The sequence below is a fragment of the Nerophis ophidion genome, linkage group LG17, assembly GCF_033978795.1.
Source record: "Nerophis ophidion isolate RoL-2023_Sa linkage group LG17, RoL_Noph_v1.0, whole genome shotgun sequence".
In the NCBI taxonomy this organism is placed as follows: Eukaryota; Metazoa; Chordata; class Actinopteri; order Syngnathiformes; family Syngnathidae; genus Nerophis; species Nerophis ophidion.
The window spans coordinates 42,646,617-42,662,241 of NC_084627.1; the positions used below are offsets into that span (position 1 = coordinate 42,646,617).

Below are 15,625 nucleotides of genomic sequence, written 5' to 3' on the forward strand. Positions count from 1 at the left end.
GGGGGGGTTGCCCACATATGCGGTCCTCTCCAAGGTTTATCATAGTCATCATTGTCACTGTCACCGACGTACCACTGGGGTGAGTTTTTCCTTGCCCTTATGTGGGCTCTACCGAGGATGTCATTGAGGTTTGTGTAGCCCTTTGAGACACTTGTGATTTACGGCTATATAAATAAACATTGACTGATTGATTGAAGTACAAAAACAGTACAAAACTAGCATAAGGATGCTCACGCGTCCTTTGTGCACGGCAAATCTAGGCGGCACACAAAATCGAATAAAAAGATAAGCGCATAACAGTGTGCACGTCTGCCGTCGCTCACATGTGCGCCACTGAATGCTCAAGAAGTGTTGGCGTTTGCTCACATATGTGAAAAATTGGAGGGAAAATTGCTCATGTGTCTCCATTCCTTGTCCCGGCAAAACTCAAACTACTCCTTCCTATCAACAACGTCACTTTCCGAACTCTCCCGGAAGTCCCGCCCCCCAGCCAAAGTCATTGGCTAACACCCCGTAGCCAGCTGCTACATTAGGGGTGTCCAAACTTTTTCCACTGAGGGCTGCACACTGAAAAATCAAAGAAAGCGGGGGCCATTTTCATTATTTTTATTTTAAAAACCAATACAATATATGTATGAAAAAATATACATTTACTGTAGGCCTCCACTCAGGCTTGATCCCGGGGACCCCAAAGGGTTTTGGTCAAAAAAGTATTAAAAATGTGTCATTATTCAGTATTATTATTTTCATTGTTATTCAAGTTTTAAATCTCTAGATCAACATGAAACAAAAACACAAAATATGCAATATTTTCACTAAATATAGTTTGTTTAGGTGGAATATTTGAGATTATATAATAATTGGAACCTTAATTTTGGATTTTGATTCATTATTATTTTTTGAGCAATGACGCTTAAAAATAAATCACACTAAAATAATTGGGGATTAAAGTGTTAAAAAATACATTATATATATATTTTTTTTACCGTTTACTTTTAGCACGATAATCTCGAAATCAACTTCAGATCCAACCGTCAATTGTGTTATTGTTGTTTATGTTTTTTGTTTGTTTTGGGCCTTTAAAAAAAAAAAAAAAAAACAACTCAGTTATTTTATATGGCAAAACACAAAATATGCGACATTTCCCCCCAAAAATATTTCAAAGTGGAATATTTACTGTGAAGTAATCAGAGCTTTGAATAGGTCAATAATTCAAAATGACATTGATTTTGATTCATTATTATTTTTTAAAGAAAGAAACAGCCTGCATGGCAGTTTTGTGCTATAAGAGTAAGCATTGCAACAATTTCTTGTTACATTTCACCTGTTTGTTCTTTTATACCACTTTTTATGTTTTTAATTTTTTTCAATTGTATTTTTAAAATGTGCCGTGGGGCCGTTAAAAAAATAACCCGCGGGCTGTAACAAAGTGCAAATTCACACAATTTCAGTAAATAATGTAAATTTGGAACACAGCATCATCGTTTTCACAGCTTTATGGTTTTAACATAGAGTTGTAATTCTATTTTAAAGGCACAAAAACAGGTCGGGTATTGATAAGAAAAAGTAAAATGTCGCGAGGTAAAAGTTTGTTTTTTGTCATTTATGACGTGAAATGATATGTTTTACGTTAAGGGCGGGGGGTTTACGGCGCTCCCGGGTTGCGCGACATCATCTACTCATTTACGGCCACTGCAAGAACTGCGAGGAAGTTGCCAACATGGCGTTTACACTTTATTCTCTCATTCAAACTGCTATTCTCTGCTTCAACGCCGTCGCTGTGTTGCACGAAGAAAGGTTTCTCAGCAAAAGTAAGTATCATTTGCTATTTAAATAACATGGAATGTACATTTAAATGGGATATTGGAGGTAGCTTAGAAAGCACACTGGGTGTTGTTGAGACAGTACACAGTTGGACCACTTTGACATAAAACTACATACTTTCACAAACTGCTCTGCATCATACTATATTTACTGAATTGTGTCTCCATTTGTTGCTAAAGAAGGACACCAAAATATTAGAAACGGTAGCCCAGGGGTCACCAACCTTTTTGAAACCAAGAGCTACTTCTTGGGTACTGATTAATGTGAAGGGCTACCAGTTTGATACACACTTAAATAAATTACCAGAAAAAGCCAATTTAACTTTAATAAAAAATCTATACATATTTATAAAAAAAATGGGTATTTCTGTCTGTCATTCCGTCGTACATTTTTTTTCCTTTTACAAAAGTTTTTTTGTAGAGAATAAATGATGAAAAAAACACTTAAAGGCCAACCGAAATTAGATTTTCTTATTTAAACAGAGATAGCAGGTCCATTCTATGTGTCATACTTGATCATATTGCCATATTTTTGCTGAAAGGATTTAGTAGAGAACATCGACGATAAAGTTCGCAACTTTTGGTCGCTAATAAAAAAGCCTTGTCTGTACCGGAAGTAGCAGACGATGTGCGCGTGACGTCACGGGTTGTGGAGCTCCTCACATCCTCACATTGTTTACAATCATGGCCACCAGCATCTAGAGCGATTCGGACCGAGAAAGCGACAATTCCCCCATTAATTTGAGCAAGGATGAAAGATTGGTGGATGAGGATAGTGAGAGTGAAGGACTAGAAGAAAACAAAAAAAGACGAGGGCAGTGGGAGCGATTCAGATATTATTAGACAGATTTACTAGTATAATTCTGGAAAATCCCTTATCTGCTTATTGTGTTACTAGTGTTTTGATGAGATTATTTAGTCGGCGGGGTGTGATGACCGCCAGTGTTTCTGAGGGGAGCCAAGAAAGTCGCAGCTGCCTCTTTGACAGCTGCAGGAGGAACGACACAAGCTCCGCTCATGTTTACAGTAAGAGCCGACTTATTACCACAATTTTCTCTCCAAAACCTGCCGGTTGACATGTGGTAGAGAACCATGTTCACTTGACCGCTCTGTTCCATAGTAAAGCTTCACAACAAACAAAGAAACACCGGCTGTGTTTGTGTTGCTAAAGGCAGCTGCAATTCACCGCTTTCCACCTACATCTTTCTTCTTTGACGTCTCCATTATTAATTGAACAAATTGCAAAGTATTCAGCAACACAGATGTCCAGAATACTGTGGATTTATGCGATAAAAACAGACTACTTTTAGCCGTGATTGGTGCTGGGAGAACATGTCCGCTACCACCGGTGACATCACGTGCACGTGTCATCATACCGCGACGTTTTCAACAGGATAACTGTCGGGAAATTTGAAATTGCAATTTAGTAAACTAAAGCGTATTGGCATGTGTTGCAATGTTAATATTTCATCATTGATATAAAAACTATCAGACTGCGTGGTCGGTAGTAGTGGGTTTCAGTAGGCCTTTAATTGAACGGTTTAAAAGAGGAGAAAACAGGAAAACACATTTTCTTCCCACCATTAAAATTGTTAATACTGTACAGCAGGGGTCACCAACCTTTTTGAAACCAAGAGCTACTTCTTGGGTACTGATTAATGCGAAGGGCTACCAGTTAGATACGCACTTGAATAAATTGCCAGAAATAGCCAATTTGCTCAATTTACCTTTAACAAATAAATCTATGTATATAAAAAAATGGGTATTTCTGTCTGTCATTCCGTCCTAATTTTTTTTTCCTTTTTACGGAAGGTTTTTTGTCGTGAATAAATGATGAAAAAAACACTTAATTGAACGGTTTAAAAGAGGAGAAAACAGGAAAAAATGAAAATTACATTTTGGAACATAGTTTCTCTTCAATTTCAACTCTTTAAAATTCAAAATTCAACCAAAAAAAAGAAGAGAAAAACTAGCTAATTCGAATATTTTTGAAAAAATAAAAAAAATTATTCAAGGAACATCCTTAGTAATTTTTCCTGATTAGGATTTCTTTTAGAATTTTGATGACTTGTTTTAAATAGGTTAAAATCCAATCTGCACTTTGTTAGAATATATAACAAATTGGACCAAGCTATATTTCTAACAAAGACAAATCATTATTTCTTCTCGATTTTCCAGAACAAAAATTATAAAAGAAATTCAAAAGACTTTGAAATAAGATTTAAATTTGATTTTAAAGATTTTCTAGATTTGCCAGAATACTTTTGAATTTTAATCATAATAAGTTTGAAGAAATATTTCACAAATATTCTTTGTCGAAAAACAGAAGCTAAAATGAAGAATTAAATTACAATTTATTTATTATTCTTTACAATAATAAAAAAAAATACTTGAACATTGATTTAAATTGTCAGGAAAGAAAAGAAAGGAATTTAACAGGTAAAAATGTATATGTGTTTAAAATCCTGAAATAATTTTGAAGGTTGTATTTTTCTCTAAAATTGTCTTTCTGAAAGTTAGAAGAAGCAAAGTAAAAAAAATAAATGAATTTATTTTAACAAGTGAAGACCGAGTCTTTAAAATATTTTCTTGGATTTTCAAATTCTATTTGAGTTTCGTCTCTCTTAGAATTAAAAATGTCGAGCAAAGCGAGACCAGCTTGCTAGTAAATAAATAAAATTTAAAAAATAGAGGCAGCTCACTGGTAAGTGCTGCTATTTGAGCTATTTTTAGAACAGGCCAGCGGGCGACTCATCTGGTCCTTACGGGCACCGCGTTGATGACCCCTGCTGTACAGAATATCAGAAGCATGTATTAAGGTAGAAATATCACAGACTCCATTACCAGACATCTTGGACAATCAAAGCTTGATTGCAACGATCCACATTTAGTGTCATAAATGCGTAAAACTGGTATTTAAACATGGAAGTGTAGCTCCTCTCCTCTGAATACAAGTGCTCCTACATCAGGAATACTTATTCGGTAGTCCTGCAACATCTGGCGAGACACCAAAGCAGCTCAGGTATTTTTTTTGTTGCCATTAAAAGTGTGTTTCTGTCCATTTTGTCTTGATCTGTTTAAAAAACATTTCTTTATGGACAGACTTATTGTGTAGTCATGGTAACCAAATTTTAACTTAAATAAAATGATTATGTCTAGAGTACACGTACTAATGACGAAAAATGATATTTATCTGCGATTAACTTTGAGTAAAATATGGACATACTGCGACTAAATATTCCTTTGACAGTTTGAGTATTATTACACAAAACAATAGTTTGCCTAAAGTGTCTGTCCTGTGATTTATTCTGATTATATTCATGATTTTAAGAGTTTAAAATCGCTAAGTCATTTAGGGGTCTTGGAAAATGTCCAAGTAAATTTACTCTACTTGGTATCGCATCAATACCAACATGTGTGGTATCATCCACCTCTGACACGGACTTCATGTTCTTTGTTTGTCTGCAGTCGGATCAGGTGTAGACCACGCAGTCTCGGGTTTTGGAGATGACCCAGGAATGAAAGTCCAAGTCCTCAATCTCATCCGCTCCATCCGAACTGTCATGCGAGGTTGAGTTCCATACATTTTTTTTATTTTTTTAGTCACGTTGTATCATCTTGATACCCAGAAATATATTATTCTATAATTGTCTTGGGTGGAAGAAATACAAAATATTTTTTCTGCGGGACAAAATAACTGAATAATGGTGTCATCCATCATCTTTTCTACTCTTTTGTTCAAAAAAAAGATGAAAAAGTTGGACGTTACTTATTTCTTGTTCACTTTCAAAAAGAATTGTAGTAAGTCTAATGTCCACCACAGAGGACATTTTTATCTGTATATTAAAATTGAGTCTTCAAATCCACCTCAAGCTATTAAAAAAAGAAAATTTTTCTTTGCTTTTAATGTGCTTGTATTTGATTGGACAACATTGGAAACATTCATTGTTGACTCTCAGGAGGATGAGCACGTTAATTGATTAACGTGGACCCCGACTTAAACAAGTTGAAAAACTTATTCGGGTGTTACCATTTAGTGGTTAATTGTACGGAATATGTACTGTACTGCGCAATCTACTAATAAAAGTATCAATCAATCAATCAATCAGTCTTAACTCTCACCTCGTCTTGCTTTCTTTGTGTTTCTAGTACCTCTTATCATCGTCAACTCCGTCTCCATCGTCCTGCTGGTTCTTTTTGGGTGACCAGCAAGCATCAAAGACAACTGCGGAGTCAAGGAAACATTTCCCACAAACACACACACGCACACGCTGACTTTAAGGTCAAAGCGTTGTCTCACATTGTCAAAATCCTTCCAGCTTGAGCAGACTATTTTTTATTTTTTGCTATTACAATGTTTGTTGTTATGACACAAGTACATTTGTCCCTCCACAAATGCATTTGGCGCTCCCTGTTTGCCCTCGCTCATAAACACATTATGATGGGACTGTCCTTACAACTCCGCACAGTAGATGGCATTGTCCCTCTTCTTCTAAACGCGCCTGATCCTCAAGAGAATAAGAAGATGTAGCAGGAGGGACAACTTATATATGTAGGCAGTATTCAGCCCCCCTTTGGTTAGTATTTGATATACAGTGGGGCAAAAAAGTATTTAGTCAGCCACCGATTGTGCAAGTTCTCCCACTTAAAATTTTGACATAGGTCTGTAATTTTCATCATAGGTACACTTCAACTGTGAGAGACAGAATGTGAAAAAAAAATCCAGGAATTCACATTGTAGGAATTATAAAGAATTTATTTGTAAATTATGGTGGAAAATAAGTATTTGGTCAACCATTCCAAGCTTTCACTGATGGAAGGAGGTTTTGGCTCAAAATCTCACGATACATGGCCCCATTCATTCTTTCCCTGACACGGATCAATCGTCCTGTCCCCTTATCAGAAAAACAGCCCCAAAGCATGATGTTTCCACCCCCATGCTTCACAGTTGGTATGGTGTTCTTGGGATGCAACTCAGTATTCTTCTTCCTCCAAACATGACAAGTTGAGTTTATACCAAAATGGATACAGGGATGATACAGCAGAGGATTGGGAGAATGTCATGTGGTCAGATGAAACCAAAATAGAACTTTTTGGTATAAACTCAACTCGTCGTGTTTGGAGGAAGAAGAATACTGAGTTGCATCCCAAGAACACCATACCTACTGTGAAGCATGGGGGTGGAAACATGCTTTGGGGCTGTTTTTCTGCTTAGGGGGCCATGTATCTTGAGATTTTGAGCCAAAACCCCCTTCCATCAGTGAGAGCTTCTAATGGTTGACCAAATACTTATTTTCCACCATAATTTACAAATAAATTCTTTAAAATTCCTACAATGTGAATTCCTGGATTTTTTTTTTCACATTCTGTCTCTCACAGTTGAAGTGTACCTATGATGAAAATTACAGACCTCTGTCCTCATTTTAAGCGGGAGAACTTGCACAATCGGTGGCTGACTAAATACTTTTTGCCCCACTGTATAAGTGTTGTGTGACAAATCTAATGACTTGTTGATGTGTTGTCGGACACCTGTGGAGACTCTGACATGAAAACACACGTCACATTTCAAAGGCCACTCGGTCTTGATCGGGAAATTGACCAACACCAACAAAATATAACATAAAGAAGCAACTGCAGGAAAGTTTGTTCATATTTCACAACATATTTGCTTTGCTTTTCGTGTTTTGTTTGTTTTTACTCACTTTTTGTCTTCCTCACAGCATCCATAGGCGTTTAAATGCACATGCGTCATGGCCAATTATACCCACCGCCATTAATAGATGGCAGTTTTCGGGTGAGCTCGTTTTTTATTAATAAGTGACAGTATATTATTATTATTACACTAATTTTCTTTGTCACCTGTAACACAAAAGCAATGTTGTCATTGTTTTCTTCAGATATCTTTGCATACTCTATAGCAGGGGTCACCAACCTTTTTGAAACCAAGAGCTACTTTTTGGGTACTGATTAATGCGAAGGGCTACCAGTTTGATACACACTTAAATAAATTGCCAGAAATAGCCAATTTGCTCAATTTACCTTTAATAAATAAATCTATATATATAAAAAAAATAGGTATTTCTGTCTGTCATTCCGTCATACATTTTTTTCCTTTTACAGAATGTTTTTTGTAGAGAATAAATGATGAAAAAAAACACTTAATTGAACGGTTTAAAAGAGGAGAAAACAGGAAAAGAATGAAAATTTAATTTTGAAACATAGTTCATCTTCAATTTTGAGTCTTTAAAATTCAAAATTCAACCGAAAAAAAGGAGAGAAAAACTAGCTGATTTGAATCTTTTTGAAACATTTTTAAAAATAATTTATGGAACATCATTAGTAATTTTTCCTGATTTAAGATTAATTTTAGAATTTTGATGACATGTTTTAAATAGGTTAAAATCCAATCCGCATTTTGTTAGAATATATAACAAATTGGACCAAGCTATATTTCTAACAGACAAATCATTATTTCTTCTAGATTTTCCAGAACAAAAATTTTAAAAGAAATTCAAAATACTTTGAAATACAATTTAAATTTGATTCTAAAGATTTTCTAGATTCGCCAGAATAATTTTTTGGAATTTTAATCATAATAAGTTTGAAGAAATATGTCACAAATAATCTTCGTTGAAAAAATAGAAGCTAAAATGAAGAATTAAATTAAAATGTATTTATTATTCTTTACAATAAAAAAAATATACTTGAACATTGATTTAAATTGTCAGAAAAGAAGAGGAATGAATTTAAAAGGTAAAAAGGTATATGTGTTTAAAAATCCTGAAATCATTTTAAAGGTTGTATTTTTTCTCTAAAATTGTCTTTCTGAAAGTTATAAGGAGCAAAGTAAAAAAAATAAATGAATTTATTTAAACAAGTGAAGACAAAGTATTTAAAATATTTTCTTGGATTTTCAAATTCTATTTGAGTTTTGTCTCTCTTAGAATTAAAAATGTCGAACAAAGCGAGACCAGCTTGCTAATAAATAAATACAATTAAAAAATAGAGGCAGCTCACTGGTAAGTGCTGCTATTTGAGCTATTTTTAGAACAGGCCAGCGGGCGACTCATCTGGTCCTTACGGGCGACCGTGTTGGTAACCCCTGCCCTATATTAAACTACAATTTGTATTTACTGTATGTCCTATATTTTACTGTATTTAAAAATAAAAAAAATGTGTATTTAATATGTTAAACAGCAACACATACAGCAGTATTGACATGTTCAGTCACAATTGAGGCAGCTTCTCAAAGAATTGTGCCAAACTTGAGGAAAACATGTTTATATTATATCCCAGTTAAAATGGTACTGTTTATCTCCCAATAAATGGCATTTCAAACTTTTTAATATCATAATCCTTTGTGTGTCCAGCAGAAAAACACCCCCATTCCACCCCCCAAAAAAATGTTTTCTCCCCTCTTGTAAATATTTGATCTCTGCGCTGACCCCCTGCTGCTCCCCCATGGGAATAATCCCTCATATGCAATTCCTGCCTCGCTGATTGCAATACATATTTGTATTAGCACTTACTCCAAAACTGTGGCTGCGCTGGAGTTGCAAACATATGTTTTCATCCCAGAGATATTCCCAGTGAAAGTCACTTTAATCTGTGATTAGGCCGAATGGAGTTTTGGCTATAAGCCATTTATTTGTGCACATTTGCCATTTTTGCTTCATATCGTAAACAATTACATGATAGCTACGTTTTTTTTAACATGATTGCATGTCCGGAAAGGAGCAGGAAAAAGCAATGTATTTAATTCCACCGTTTAAACCAGGGGCGTCCAAACTTTTTCATAACAAAATATATGGATTTTGTTTGTTGTTTTACCTCTAGGGCTCTCGGGGACCATAAAGGGTCTAAGTCAGGGGTAAGGAACCTATGGCTCTAGAGCCAGATGTGGCTCTTTTGATGACTGCATCTGGCTCTCTGATAAATCTGAACTGATGTTGCTTTACACGATAAGTAATGAATAATTCCACTTGTAATCACAATGTTAAAAATAATGTTCAAAATATACAACATTCTCATGCATTTTTAATCCATCCATCTGTTTTCTACCGCACCTGTTCAAGAAGTTGCGTTAATGGTAAGAAGTTATTTATTTATTATTGGTTAGTGTGGGGCTTACCCTCCTGGGGGTTCTTCAGACCCCCAAGCACCGACATGAGAGCCTGTTTCAGGGTTACAATATTAATTTATTTTTCAATAAGTCTCTCAGTTGCTTTCCAGCAATTGTATTTCCAGCCCCAACCCAGTCTCTCCTCCTGGCTGCTGCTTATAACAGAGCGACAGGTGATTAGATAACAAGGCCCAGGTGGGCCATCTACGCACCTGTCGCTGCAGGCCCGCAGGCCACGCCCCCTCCACAGTTAGCTTCAGAGTAACAATGTTTTTACAAAGAATAAGAGACCTATTATACTCTAGAAATGTTGGTCTTACTTAAAAATGCACGTGTTTAGTTGTGTTCAGTGTTAAAAAAAATATTATATGGCTCTTACGAAATATATTTTTAAATATTTGGCTTTTGGGTCTCTCAGCCAAAAAGGTTCCCGACCCCTGGTCTAAGTCATTAAAATGTTAAAAACAAGTCAAAATATTATCTTTCTTTTTTTAACGCTTACAGTAAATCTCTACAGCAGGGGTGCCCACACGTTTTCTGCAGACGAGCTACTTTTCAATTGACCAACTCTAGGGGATCTACCTCATTTATATACAGTATATCATTTATATCTATTTATTTATGAAAGAGACATTTTTGTAAACAAGTTAAATGTGTTTAATGAAAATACAAGCATGTGTAACACATATAGATGTCTTTCTTTCACGAAGACAAGAATATAAGTTGGTGTATTACCTGATTCTGATGACTTGCATTGATTGGAATCAGACAGTAATGATGATAACGCCCACATTTTCAAATGGAGGAGAAAAAAAGTTGTCCTTTCTGTACAATACCACATGAAAGTGGTTGGTTTTTGGCATCTAATTCATCCAGCTTCCATACACTTTACAAGAAAAACATTGGCGGCAAATTCCGTAGCTTGCTTGATTGTCATTCACGGCACCCGAGGGTCTTGTGAGAGGACGCTGGCTGCTGCCAGTTCATTATTATGAAAAAATGACAGAGAGGAAGGCGAGAAACATTTTTTATTTCAACAGACTTTTGCGCCGTCCCTTCCGTCAAAACTCTAAAGGCCGACTGCACATTTCCTATCTTCACAATAAAAGCCCTGCTTCATGCTGCCTCCACTAACAAAATAAGAGTCTCGGAAAGCTGGCGTGCACAAGTGATGTGCACGCCAGCTTTCTGAGGGATCGCTTGTGCACGCCAGTTTTCCAAGTTTCTGTATTTAGTTAGCGCAGGCAGCATGAAGCAGGGCTTTTATTGTGAAGATAGGAAATGTGCAGTCGGCCTTTAGAGTTTTGACGGAAGGTACGGCGCGAGAGTCTGTTGAAATAAAAAGTGTTTTTCGCCTTCCTCTCGGTCATATTTTCATAATAATGATCTTGCAGCAGCCAGCGTCATCTCACAAGACCCTCCGGTACCGTGAATGTCATTTAAGTGACGTCTTGGTGAAGATTGATGATCACTCATTTTTAGGTCTATTTTTTTTAAAAGCCTGGCTGGAGATCGACTGACACACCCCCCGCGGTCGACTGGCAGCTCGCGATCGACGTAATGGGCACCCCTGCACTACAGTATATCAACTTCATACAAAGTAAAAAATAAAATAACATGTTTTATGCCTTTTCTGTCAAAGACAACTTTGTATTTGATCTGAGCCGAGGATGTCGTTGTGGCTTGTGCAGCCCTTTGAGACACCCGTTGTTTAGGGCTACATAAATAAACATTGATTGATTGATTTTCATAATAAAACTGAGATATACAGTATTTCTGTCCCAAAGCATTCAGAAACCAATATATGATGTGAAGTGGAGCCTTGAAAAGATCAGTAATGCCGGACAACACTTATTTTAATTTATTATTAGTTTTGAGGTATAATAGTGAAAAGATAAGTACAATCCCATTAAATATATTTCAGATCCAAAAGTGGCCCTAGTGTGTGAATGTGAGTGTGAATGTTGTCTGTCTATCTGTGTTGGCCCTGCGATGAGGTGGCGACTTGTCCAGGGTGTACCCCGCCTTCCGCCCGATTGTAGCTGAGATAGGCGCCAGCGCCCCCCGCCACCCCAAAAGGGAATGAGCGGTAGAAAATGGATGGATGGAAGGTGCCCCACTCATAAAGTGATACATTTTTATTAGTTTATTTTATTAGTGACAAGATCAACTTCAGATATATCTGTCGGTTTTACCTTTGAACTATAATTTTGCTTGTTTTTTGGTCTTTTGTCAAAGAAAACGTTGATGTATTTGTACTGCAAACACCACAATATATGGAATATTTTCTACATAAAACATATTAAAAGTGAAATATTCCAAATAATTGGAGCTGTCACGCCAAATTTCTTCCCCCCGGAAGACATTTGGCGTGACAGCCCCTCTAATACCTGAAGGACCCCAATGAGGGCGTGATAATATCTAGTTGTATCAGTCATAAAGGTTACAGCTGCAAAAATAACTTGAAAGGTTAGCATGCTGGAATGGTAATATTTTTTCCTGACTGTTATTTTTCACCAATGACAATCAGTCAAGGGCTTCACGGTGGCAGAGGGGTTAGTGCGTCTGCCTCACAATATGAAGGTCCTGCAGTCCTGGGTTCAAATCCAGGCTCGGGATCTTTCTGTGTGGAGTTTGCATGTTCTCCCCGTGAATGCGTGGGTTCCCTCCGGGTACTCCGGCTTCCTCCCACCTCCAAAGACATGCACCTGGGGATAGGTTGATTGGCAACACTAAATTGGCCCTAGTGTGTGAATGTGAGTGTGAATGTTTTCTGTCTATCTGTGTTGGCCCTGCGATGAGGTGGCGACTTGTCCAGGGTGTACCCCGCCTTCTGCCCGACTGTAGCTGAGATAGGCGCCAGCGCCCCCCGCGACCCCCAAGAGGGAATAAGCGGTAGAAAATGGATGGATGGATGGACAATCAGTCAATTATAATGCTTTTAAAACAGGCAGCTGTGTGGGCTGCTTTAAGGTCCTTCCACCCTCATTGGGGTCCTTTAGGTATTAGAGGGGCTGTCACGCCAAATGTCTTCCGGGGGGAAGAAATTTGGCGTGACAGAGGTTTAAATAAGTGAATAATTCATTATAACATTGTTTTTTATGTTGTTGGTTTTTTTTTTAGCAACGGCAAAAAAAGAAAAATAGAAAAAGGAAAAAAAACTGCCTGCATGGCAGCTTTGTGTCAACATTGCAACTTTTTACGTTAGATTTCACCTCATTCCACTTTTTTTTTTTAAATATTTTTAATTTTTGCAATAGCATTTCCAGAAAGCGTGGCGGGCCGGTAAACAATTAGCTGAGGGCCGCAAATGGCCCCCGGGCCGCACTTTGGACACCCCCTGGCTTAAATGTATACTGTTATTCAGTTCCTGGGTTAAACATGTTCCAATATATTTTGATGGAATTGGGTGTAAAAAAGAGAGTTATGAAATATAAGATATTGTATCAGGAGTGAAAAAACTGATTTTATGCTGCATAAAACCTTGTTAAATAAAATGAATGGCTTTAGGATACACTTGACTTTAATATAAAAGGCCCTAGTGTGTGAATGTGAGTGTGAATGTTGTCTGTCTATCTGTGTTGGCCCTGCGATGAGGTGGCGACTTGTCCAGGGTGTACCCTGCCTTCTGCCCGATTGTAGCTGAGATAGGCGCCAGCGCCCCCCGCGACCCCGAAAGGGAATAAGCGGTGGAAAATGGATGGATGGATGGATGGATGGTTGGATGACTCTATGGACATGTGCATGTTTTGCACAATTCTAACATGCAAAGCAGGACCAAACAAAAAGAGAAAAACATGTATATTCACCATGCAGAGGTAACATGAGAAGAGGATTTACGGCAAGCGCTTTCTGGCATCCTGTCGAGAGAAGGGCTTTAATATTTTTTGCTATAATACCAGGCATCATAATACATCTATCCTGCACTAATGCGATATGTCTGTTAGTTGTTAGTGGAATGGGACACATATGTTTTTTCCCCCTCTTATCACTAATGAGTGATTTAGTGGTTAAGGATAACACTCTTAAATGATTACAATGTATTAAATTGATTGAATTAAAAAAAAAATACAAATAAAATGCCTTGATTGCGCAAATATTGCAAACACGGTGGTTTGTTGTCTTTTTTCCAGGGGTCGGGAACCTTTTTGGCTGAGAGAGCCATGAAAGCCAAATATTTCAACACTGAATACAACTAAATTCGTGCATTTTTAAGTATGACCAACATTTGTAGAGTATAATAAGTCTTATTCTTTTTAATAACATTGTTATTCTAAAAGTTAACCAATAATAAATATAATACTTCCTACCATTAATGCGACATCGTGAACAGGTGCGGTAGAAAACGGATGGTTGGATTAAAATGCATGAGAATGTTTTATGATTTGAACGTTATTTTTGAAACCAGCGGAATTATTCATTACTTATCGTGTTAAGATTTATCTGAGAGTAATATGCAGTCATCTGGCTCTAGAGCCATAGGTTCCCTACCCCTGGTTTAAGCATTAGACAACTTTTTACCTGCACTCTGCCTCCCGCTGTTTCCCACATCTACAAAGCAATTAGCTACCGACTGCCACCTACTGATATGGAAGAGTATTACACGGTTACTCGGCATAGCTCGGTTAGGAGAGTGGCCGTGCTAGCAACCTGAGGGTTCCGAGTTCGATTCCCGCTTCCGCCATCCTAGTCACTGCTGTTGTGTCCTTGGGCAAGACACTTTAGACACCTGCCCCCAGTGCCACCCACACTGGTTTAAATGTAACTTAGATATTGGGTGTCACTTTGTAAAGCGCTTTGAGTCACTAGAGAAAAGCGCTATATAAATATAATTATCTGAGAGCCGTATGTAGTCATCAAAAGAGCCACATCTGGCTCTAGAGACATAGGTTCCCTACCCCTGGTTTAAGCATTAGACAACTTTTTACCTGCACCCTGCCTCCCGCTGTTTCCCACATCTACAAAGCAATTGGCTACCGACTGCCACCTACTGATATGGAAGAGTATTACACGGTTACTCGGCATAGCTCGGTTAGGAGAGTGGCCGTGCTAGCAACCTGAGGGTTCCGGGTTCGATTCCCGCTTCCGCCATCCTAGTCACTGCCGTTGTGTCCTTGGGCAAGACACTTTATACACCTGCCCCCAGTGCCACCCACACTGGTTTAAATGTAACTTAGATATTGGGTGTCACTATGTAAAGCGCTTTGAGTCACTAGAGAAAAGCACTATATAAATATAATTATCTGAGAGCCATATGTAGTCATCAAAAGAGACACATCTGGCTCTAGAGACATAGGTTCCCTACCCCTGGTTTAAGCATTAGACAACTTTTTACCTGCACCCTGCCTCCCGCTGTTTCGCACATCTACAAAGCAATTAGCTACCGACTGCCACCTACTGATATGGAAGAGTATTACACGGTTACTCGGCATAGCTCGGTTAGGAGAGTGGCCGTGCTAGCAACCTGAGGGTTCCAGGTTCGATTCCCGCTTCCGCCATCCTAGTCACTGCCGTTGTGTCCTTGGGCAAGACACTTTACACACCTGCCCCCAGTGCCACCCACACTGGTTTAAATGTAATTTAGATATTGGGTGTCACTTTGTAAAGCACTTTGAGTCACTAGAGAAATGCACTATATAAATATAATTATCTGAGAGCCATATGTAGTCATCAAAAGAGC

At 37.8% G+C, this 15,625-nt stretch overlaps 1 protein-coding gene across 1 annotated transcript; it reads left to right on the forward strand.

Moving 5' to 3' along the window:
• Positions 1-1,650: 1,650 nt before the first annotated feature.
• On the forward strand, positions 1,651-6,489 carry ier3ip1 (immediate early response 3 interacting protein 1). Its single transcript, XM_061877247.1, has 3 exons — positions 1,651-1,811; positions 5,292-5,393; positions 5,973-6,489. Exons 1-3 carry the CDS (start codon positions 1,721-1,723, stop codon positions 6,026-6,028), a joined length of 249 nt encoding a protein of 82 aa, XP_061733231.1. The 5' UTR covers positions 1,651-1,720; the 3' UTR covers positions 6,029-6,489.
• Positions 6,490-15,625: the final 9,136 nt, after the last annotated feature.

Bases quoted from the DNA above. Each gene is read 5' to 3' on its own strand.
- ier3ip1 (XM_061877247.1), top strand. From the start codon at position 1,721: ATGGCGTTTACACTTTATTCTCTCATTCAAACTGCTATTCTCTGCTTC. The intron at 1,812-5,291 runs GTAAGTATCATT...GTTTGTCTGCAG, and splicing joins AGAAAGGTTTCTCAGCAAAA to TCGGATCAGGTGTAGACCAC. The intron at 5,394-5,972 runs GTTGAGTTCCAT...TTGTGTTTCTAG, and splicing joins CATCCGAACTGTCATGCGAG to TACCTCTTATCATCGTCAAC.